We start from the raw sequence: 10,000 nt of genomic DNA, 5'->3' as shown, positions 1-10,000 counted from the left end.
GGTCCAGCAGGGTCAGCTCCTTCAGCTACACATCAAACACACAACAGCACCTCAGTACTCACATTAAACACATCCAGCTCCACACTGAACTTCTCCACACTAGAGGTTATATTCGACACCGATAGTTGATTGTTGGAGCTATCTGCAAAAATACATACTGATAGTTTTTCCGGGTTACGTCGTGCTGGAGCAGCTTCCGGTCTGCTGTCATTATAAGAGTGGCCTCTAGAGGCGAATCACTAACATTACGTGCATTTTTTTATACATGTGCGACTGTTTCCAAGATGGCGGCGTGGCAGTAGCTCGCAGCGGCCTCTCCGGATCCAAAAGATAACCTCACCTGGTCACTCAACACCAAAAAAGTCCAGCAGCATCTCGACTTCCAGAGAAAGCTGAGGAAAGCTCATCTGCCTCCCCCCATCCTGACCATGTTCTACAGAGGGACCATTGAGAGCATCTTGAAAAGCTGCATCACTGCCTGGTTTGGGAACTGCACTCTCTTGGATCGCATGACCCTACAGAGGATAGTGAGGACAGCTGAGAAGATCATCAGAGTCTCTCTCCCCTCTATCATGGACATTTACACCACACGCTGCATCCGCAAAGCCAATAGCATTGTGGACGACCAAACACACCCATCACACACACACACACCCTCACACACACACCCCCACACACACTCTATCGATACTGATAAAATCGGTAGACCTCTACTCAACACCAAATGCAGAAAGCGTTTAAAGAGGCTTTCATGAGCTTTTGGCTTTATTTGCTACTAACGTGAGGAAAAACACGACATGCATAGAAACACCTGCTAATGAGGTGCTGTTATAGTATGGTGGGTTTTTATTCAGTGCAGGACAACAATAGATTCTTGTATGTTTTAATTACTAAATACTATTTATTACTCAATGTTCTAATTGCTGTGGGTTTAAAAGGTAGGAATTAGTTCTAAGTGAAAGAACAGCCAACGTGTGGATGATACACCACTAAGAAGATCTGTAGAGGGAAAAGGCCAGAGCATCATATCATGATGAGGGACACATGATGAGGGATCCTCACTCTTCTTGGAACCACTGCAACTGAGATCTTCTTCTCTCCAGCAGCATGGAGATCTAATAATTACAGTGCTCCGGTAATCCAGGAACACCTTCTCCCAGCTGAGCAGAACCAGGTGTTTAGTGTTTAGTGCAGTGTTTTGTGAGGGTACCTGACCTGTTCATAAGTGATGGGTGGCAGGTTTTCTCCAAACACTTGTTTCTGTTCGTTGTAGCAGCGTTTCTGTAGCTCGGAGTCTCGTGCCATGAAGAAGCCGAGCCACGCGCTGGTGGTGGAGGACGTGTGCTGACCCGCCAACAACAGGCCGATCAGCATCCCTGAGATCTCATCGTCATTCAGAGTTCGTCCGTCTCTACAGAGAGACAGACCTGCTGAGTAAAACGTTTTATACGCTGTGTTTGCGTGTATGGCGTGTAACGTGGAGTGATGTCGTACTTGTACGTGGCGTCTATGAGGGTTTGCAGGATATCGTCCTCCTTCTCTGTGCTCCTTCTGCGTTTCTCAATCACTTTGTAGAAGATCTGTTTGATTGCTATGTGAGCACGGTCTCTCTGCCTGCCAACAGACAGCAAGCACATTGTTAACTCAGGACTACATCACATCTGGATCTGTAGATATCTCCAAACAGCTGCACCTGTAAAGAATGGACTCGGGTTCATTATTTTTAACAGTTTGCACAAAGTTTGGACTTTCCAGGATCACAATGTGTGTCTCCTATATCACATCACACATTCTAACTTCCATTCCAGACTATTGAGGTCTTCTTCTGGAGAGAATAAGATCTCAGAGTTGCAACAGTCCTTAAACATTTCAGGTTCACTAACAATCCATTATTACTGGTGTTCCCCAAAGCTTGATGCTCAGGCTTCTTCACTTTCCCCTCTGCATGTCTGCTTAGTGAATTGTTATCTACACATGACCTCTTCTCCCACCTCCTGGAAATTCCTGGAATGTCTTCCCCTTTTCAGGCATGATAATCAGCTATGGTTTTCAACCCACGGTTTCCAAAGTTCTTTTTCCAAAGAACTGATTTAACTACTACTTCCTGCACATGATTCAGTCATGGAGGAAACATGCAGGTGATGTCTTCTCACCCAGGTTTTTATTTATCAGGGTGAAGCAGTAGAGAGAGAAGATGAAACCATGTGTGAAAATACCTGAAGCTGGGTAAAGGAATCCAGTGAGGTAATAACCAGGCAGCGTGGGTGAATCCTCCGTCGAGGTCGGTGTAGAGTTGAGCGACGCTCTCTGTGAGAACATTGCGGATCTCCACGCCGTGCAGACAGCGACTCGCCGTCAGGATGATCAACTCGCTCAGACTCTCGAACAGGTCTGGAGAAGGTGAACGGTATGTAGAAGGAGTGGGAACAAACGAGGTTTAGGAAGAGAAACAGAAAGGAAAAGAGGAGATTTACTAACCAGCTGGTCTGTTGGGATTCTGAGGCCATGTTCGCCCTACTTTTAATCTCCCAAGTGCTAGTGGCGCCCTCTGGTGGGGAATCTTCAGCACATCAGTGTAACAAGCCCTATCTTTGAGGTGTAGCTAAAACATATAACAGAAATAGATAGTGTGTGTGTGTGTGTGTGTGTGTGTGTGTGTGTGTGTGTGTGTGTGTGTGTGTCTCACTTTTCTCCCCACTATCCCCCCAGCGGAGGAAATACTGTCTTGTTTCTTCTTCAATGAGCTTGACATGCTGCTTAAAGCGAGCCATGTTTAACCCCGTCTTCAACAGCTTCTTTTGCTCTAGGAACACCTACACACACACACACACACACACACACACACACACACACACACACACACACACACACACAATCTTTATAATTTGGATGTGCATCTCCACAAGTGATGCGTCTTGATTCATAGCTAAGGATACGATACAGTAAAGATCTATATGGAGCAGCTGGATAGCTACAGATAGTTTGCTTCTATTTCTTTCTTTCAGACAGACAGTAAATCATCAATGTACTGAAGAGTCTTCTGACTTTTAACGCATGGCCCTTTCACAAACAAATAAAACCAGACGTTGTTTTCCTGTTGTGTCTGCAGGAAGACGCAGCTCTACCTCTGCCATGTAAATCTGTATTCTATCTGAATCTCTGTAGTGTTGTGAAGGGTCGTATTCAGGCATCGGCGCTGAGAGAGAACGCGCTCGAGAAACCAGGAGAAATCCCTCTACCTATTAAATATTAGTCACAAATGATTGGTCACTTCCTAAATAATAGAAGTATAGCGCATCTACTAATAATGATATAGAAATAAATCGCTTTTTTAACGTGTATATCTGATGCTCACTTTTAAATCAATGCATCACATTTATCCTGATGCACCGATGCGAAGTGAAATATGGCTGTAACTCCCTGAACATCTATTTTATTATCCCTCTCTCTTTCATTCTGTCCTCCTGCACTCCTCCCTCCATCACTCAGTGTAAAGTGGCGTACATGGTTTGGGACGTCGTAGGCGACTCCTTTGCCGAACACGGGCGTGGTCAGTCGTGAGTACACGTCCTCTGCGTTCAGCTCGTCGTTTTTGCTGTTGAACATCAGAGCGGCTGCTTCACTTCCCACCAGGTAGGTGAAGGTCTTCCCCACCATCGTAAAGCTGAACACGGGTCCGTACTGAAAACACACACAGATATGAGATACGTGAGGATAAGAAGATGCACTTTCCCTGAGGAACATTGAGATGAACCTCAGATGGTGTCACGTGAGTGTATTACAGGTTTCTTTTAGCGGTACTTCACTCTGACCTCGTTATACCCATAACCACCATCAATTCATGAATGAATGAATTGAGAGAAGATGATGTGTTTCACTGCAGTGATGAGAACATCTCACCTTCTCGTATGCCTTCTCCAGGAACTCGATGGGGCTTTTCCCGAAAGCGATGGCGTGACCCAGGAAGGGCAGACTGGACGGGATATACGGAGGAAATTTCTGTCCAAAAACAAATCCATTGATTATTTATTATTATTCTCAATACATTTCATACAATTATTTCCCTCTGCCTGCTGATACTCTCTGTGTATTTAGGGCCCGAGCACCGAGGAGCAGAATGGCCTGCACTGAAAGGGACGAAGCCCTATGGTTTTTGCTCGGATTATTATTTGTCCCTTTTTTTTTGTTTTGTTTTGTTTTTTAACACACATTGGCCAATTGGAATCCCTTAACATGCTTGAAAACTCTTGAAATTTGGCACACACTTCAGAGTCGTGTTAGAAGATGAGAGAAGGATAATGATTGTGATGATGATGGTGATGAGACTGGAGAAGATGAGAGAAGGATAATGATTGTGATGATGATGGTGATGAGAATGGAGAAGATGAGAGAAGGATAATGATTGTGATGATGGTGATGATGAGAATGGAGAAGATGAGAGAAGGATAATGATTGTGATGATGGTGATGATGAGACTGGAGAAGATGAGAGAAGGATAATGATTGTGATGATGATGGTGATGAGAATGGAGAAGATGAGAGGAGGATAATGATTGTGATGATGATGATGGTGGTGGTGATGATGATGGTGATGATGTAGTTCTCCACTCACCTGTCCGTGGTCTTTTCCCCGCGCCTGTTGCTGTCTGAACACCAGTTTGGAGATGTAGGCCAGGCTGAGGATGAACACCGACGTCGCGAGAATCATGAAGGTTAGATTTCCGCTGAGGATCTTCTCAGCAGCGCGCTCCATGATCCGGTTACTCACTTCAGCAACGGTCATTCTCTCTTCTCTTCTCTTCTCTTCTCTTCTCTTCTCTTCTCTTCTCTTCTCTTCCTCTTCTCTTCTCTTCTCTTCTCTTCTCTTCTCTTCTCTTCTCTTCTCTTCTCTTCTCTTCTCTTCTCTTCTCTTCTCTTCTCTTCTCTTCTCTTCTCTTCTCTTCTCTTCTCTTCTCTTCTCTTCTCTTCTCTTCTCTTCTCTTCTCTTCTCTCTCTCTCTCTCTCTCTCTCTCTCTCTCTCTCTCTCTCTCTCTCTCTCTCTCTCTCTCTCTCTCTCTCTCTCTCTCTCTCTCTCTCTCTCTCTCTCTCTCTCTCTCTCTCTCTCTCTCTCTCTCTCTCTCTCTCTCTCTCTCTCTCTCTCTCTCCGCTCAGGAGTTTTATTCTATCATTAAACTTCTACCTGCCGAGACAAACACAAATCGGAACAAGTCCCGCCCCCGTCTGACCACACACGCGCTTTCTATTGGCCGGTCCAGCGTGTCAATCACGTAGCTCCACGCAATCTTGGGTTCTGATTTGTCCATATGCCGGGAACTGACGGTCTGCCTATATGACGTCACCAGGCTCGTGCCACCGCTCCTGATTTCTCATTGGCTCATTCTGTATGTGTTTACTTTATAAATTCACCGAGCGCGAGCGCGTTGATGATTTCTAAACAGCAGTATATTTTATTTCCAAAGCATCAAACAGTATGTTCACCACCAGTCTATTACAGACCATTAAAATATATCACAGACCATTACAGTCTATTATAGACCATTACAGAACATTACAGACCATTAAAATATATCACAGACCATTACAGTCCATTATAGACCATTACAGAACATTAGAGACCATTAAAGTCCATTACAGACCATTAGAGTCCATTACAGACCATTAGAGTCCATTACAGACCATTAAAATATATCACAGACCATTAAAGTCTATTACAGACCATTAAAGTCTATTACAGACCATTAAAGTCCATTACAGACTATTAAAGTCCATTACAGACCATTAAAATATATCACAGACCATTAAAGTCCATTACAGACCATTACAGTCCATTATAAGTCAAGTCAAGTCAAGTTTATTTGTATAGCGCTTTTCACAACAGACATTGTCTCAAAGCAGCTTTACAGAAAACAACAGTGAAGGTGAATGGTGTGCGTTTGTCCCTGATGAGCAGCCGCGGCGACAGTGGCAAGGAAAAACTCCCTTAGATGATATGAGGAAGAAACCTTGAGAGGAACCAGACTCAAAGGGGAACCCATCCTCATATGGGTGACATCAAAAGTTTGGTCATAAATCTTTCAACAATACCAGAGTTTTGAGATCTCAGGGAGCGTGACGGATTGTAGCGTGTTAAAAGACTGGATAAATACATGGGAGCCAAACCATTTAGTGCTTTATAAGTGAGTAGCAGTAGTTTGTAGTCTTTTCGAAACTTAATAGGAAGCCAATGTAGGGACGATAAGATTGGGGTTATATGATCGTATTTTCTTGACCTAGTAAGAACTCTTGCTGCGGCATTCTGAACTAACTGAAGCTTGTTTATTAATGATGCAGGACATCCACCTAGTAATGCATTACAGTAGTCTATTCTAGAGGTCATAAACGCATGGACGAGCTTCTCTGCATCAGATATAGATAACATATTTCTTAGCTTAGAAATATTTCTAAGGTGAAAGAGGCTGTTTTTGTAACTTGATTGATGTGATTTTTAAAAGATAAGTTGCTGTCTAAAATAACTCCCAGGTCTTTTACCGTTGAACTAGTAGTTACAGAACAACCGTCTAAATGCAGGCTGAGATGCTGGAGCTTCTGTGTACTATTTTTTGGGCCGATGAGCAAAATCTCCGTTTTATCAGAATTTAATAGCAGAAAGTTATGGGTCATCCAATCTCTTATTTCTTCAACACACTCAGTTATGCGAGCTAATTGAGCTGTATCGCCTGGTTTGGATGAAATATATAGCTGGGTATCATCAGCATAACAATGGAAGCTAATTCCATGCCTTCTAATAATATTTCCTAATGGAAGCATGTATATTGTAAAAAGCAGGGGTCCCAGAACTGACCCTTGTGGCACGCCATAATTTACTAGCATTATCCTGGATAGCTCTCCATTTAAATCTACGAAATGGTAACGATTGGACAGGTAGGATTTAAACCAGCTTAATGCCTGTCCCTGAATACCGATGTAATTCTGTAAGCGATCGAGGAGAAGATGATGATCTATAGTGTCGAACACAGCACTAAGATCTAGTAAAACTAATAGGGAGATGTAGCCTTGGTCTGAAGCTAAAAACAGGTCATTAGTGATTTTAACTAGAGCAGTTTCTGTGCTATGATGGAGCCTAAAACCTGACTGAAACTCTTCAAAGATATTGTTCTCCTGCAAGTGGTTACATAACTGGGCAGCGACAATCTTTTCTAAAATCTTAGACATAAATGGGAGATTTGAAATTGGTCTGTAATTCGATAGCGTGTTTGGATCCAGATTAGGTTTTTTAATGAGGGGCTTAATAACTGCTAACTTGAGGGATTTAGGGACATGACCTAACGATAGTGAGGAGTTAATAATATTGAGAAGAGGCTCACCAGCTGTATATAACACTTCCTTCAGTAGTTTAGTGGGAATTGGATCTAAATGACATGTTGTTGATTTAGCTTTCATAATAGCATCATACAGCTCTTCCTGTCCTATACATGTAAAACAGTGTAGTTGTGGGGTTGTAAGTACGATTGTGTCAGGAGATGCTGTCAGAGGTTGAACTGCCACAATTGTTTTTCTAATGTTATCTATTTTTTCAGTGAAGAAATTCATAAAGTCTTCACTACTAAACTGTGATGGAACACATTTTTCAGATCCCTGATTTGTTGTTAATTTAGCGACTGTACTGAAAAGGAACCTGGGGTTGTTTTTGTTATTTTCTATGAGTTTGCTCAGGTGTTTAGCTCTAGCAGCTTTTAGCGCCTGTCTGTAGCTAAGCATACTGTCTTTATACGCAATTCTAAATACCTCCAATTTAGTTTTCCTCCATTTTCTCTCCAGATTACGTGTTGTTCTCTTTAGGGCATGCGTATGACTATTATACCAAGACCATTACAGACCATTAAAGTCCATTACAGACCATTAAAATATATCACAGACCATTAAAGTTCATTACAGAACATTACAGTCCATTACAGACCATTTAAGTCCATTACAGACCATTAAAGTATATCAAAGACCATTAAAGTCCATTACAGAACATTACAGTCCATTACAGACCATTTAAGTCCATTACAGACCATTAAAGTATATCAAAGACCATTAAAGTCCATTACAGAACATTACAGTCCATTACAGACCATTGAAGTCCATTACAGACCATTAAAATATATCACAGTCCATTAAAGTCCATTACAGACCATTAAAATATATCACAGACCATTAAAGTCTATTACAGACCATTAAAGTCCATTACAGACCATTAAAATATATCACAGACCATTAAAGTCCATTACAGACCATTACAGTCCATTACAGACCATTGAAGTCCATTACAGACCATTAAAGTATATCACAGACTATTAAAGTCCATTACAGAACATTACAGTCCATTACAGACCATTAAAGTCCATTACATACCATTAAAGTATATCACAGACTATTAAAGTCCATTACAGACCATCAAAGTCTATTACAGACCATTAAAGTCCATGACAGACCATTGAAGTCCATTACAGACCATTAAAGTATATCACAGACTATTAAAGTCCATTACAGAACATTACAGTCCATTACAGACCATTAAAGTCCATTACAGACCATTAAAGTATATCACAGACTATTAAAGTCCATTACAGACCATCAAAGTCCATTACAGACCATTAAAGTCCATGACAGACCATTACAGTCCATTACAGTCCATTAAAGTCCATTACAGACCATTACAGTCCATTAAAGACCATAAAAATATATCACAGACCATTACAGTCCATTACAGTCCATTACAGTCCATTAAAGTCCATTACAGTCCATTACAGACCATTAAAATATATCACAGACCATTAAAGTCTATTACAGACCATTACAGTCCATTACAGACTATTAAAGTCCATTACAGACCATTAAAGTCCATTACAGACCATTACAATATATCACAGACCATTAAAGTCCATTACAGACCATTAAAGTCCATTACAGACCATTACAGTCCATTACAGACCATTAAAATATATCACAGACCATTAAAGTCTATTACAGACCATTAAAGTCCATTACAGACCATTAAAGTCCATTACAGACTATTAAAGTCCATTACAGACCATTAAAATATATTACAGACCATTAAAGTCCATTACAGACCATTACAGTCCATTACAGACCATTAAAGTCCATTACAGACCATTAAAATATATCACAGACCATTAAAGTTCATTACAGACCATTACAGTCCATTACAGACCATTTAAGTCCATTACAGACCATTAAAGTGTATCACAGACCATTAAAGTCCATTACAGAACATTACAGTCCATTACAGACCATTGAAGTCCATTACAGACCATTAAAGTATATCACAGGCCATTAAAGTCCATTACAGACCATCAAAGTCCATTACAGACCATTAAAGTCCATTACAGACCAGCACAGTCTAATCAAGTAAATTACAGATCATTACAGGATACTACAATCCATTTGAGATCTTTAAAGAATATAATGTTCTACAGTACATTACAGTGTAATACAATTTATTACAGACCATCACAGAATACAACAGTCCATTACAGACCATAAAAGTCCATTACAGATTAATAAATCCATTACAGACCATCACAATCCAAAAAAGTAATTTATTATATAACATATCTCAGTTGAGGGTTGGGGGCTGTGTTCAAGAGCACCTTAATGGTGGGATTTGAAATCCTAACCTTCTGATGTGAAGTGTAGGCGCTGAGCGTTTGTCCTGGAGTCTGGAAGAATATTCCGGACAGTATTCCCGACTGTGAGTGACGTCACTCCCCAATACAAACACGCCCAATAATCCAGCCCCACCCCTGACACTTGATTGACAGTTTTCAGTGCAAGGCATCGAAAAAGCAAATGCAAAGGAATCGCAATTCGGTGCGTGTTGGCAGGTCACACACGTGCCCCAGAGAACGTGTGAAAGCAGACGTGCTCTTTAATATTTCTATTAAAATCTGACACGCTCATAACCAGTGCTCGAAGAGACTAAGTCTATTTGTTAG

General features: G+C 41.3%; 1 protein-coding gene and 1 long non-coding RNA gene across 2 annotated transcripts in view; both read right to left on the bottom strand.

Annotated features, from left to right (window-relative positions):
* The window catches only part of cyp51 (cytochrome P450, family 51), a 7,119-nt gene extending 2,114 nt beyond the window's left edge, over window positions 1-5,005 (bottom strand). Inside the window, exons 1-8 of the mRNA XM_083545751.1 lie at window positions 4,612-5,005; window positions 3,901-3,999; window positions 3,505-3,681; window positions 2,687-2,813; window positions 2,217-2,391; window positions 1,495-1,614; window positions 1,216-1,411; window positions 1-25 (exon numbers count right to left, since the gene is read on the bottom strand). The exon at window positions 1-25 is cut by the window's left edge and continues 71 nt beyond it. Coding sequence (XP_083401877.1) covers window positions 1-25; window positions 1,216-1,411; window positions 1,495-1,614; window positions 2,217-2,391; window positions 2,687-2,813; window positions 3,505-3,681; window positions 3,901-3,999; window positions 4,612-4,782 — 1,090 coding nt within the window. The 5' untranslated portion in view covers window positions 4,783-5,005. The remainder of the gene's footprint in view (window positions 26-1,215; window positions 1,412-1,494; window positions 1,615-2,216; window positions 2,392-2,686; window positions 2,814-3,504; window positions 3,682-3,900; window positions 4,000-4,611) is intronic.
* LOC310728904 overlaps window positions 1-10,000 on the bottom strand; it is a 78,487-nt gene that overhangs the window by 8,559 nt on the left and 59,928 nt on the right. The window lies entirely within an intron of this gene.

The sequence above is a fragment of the Silurus aristotelis genome (genome assembly GCF_946808225.1).
Source record: "Silurus aristotelis genome assembly, chromosome: 7".
Taxonomy (NCBI): Eukaryota; Metazoa; Chordata; class Actinopteri; order Siluriformes; family Siluridae; genus Silurus; species Silurus aristotelis.
Note: the sequence above shows the minus strand (reverse complement) of the source record. Positions and strands in the feature narration are given on the sequence as shown.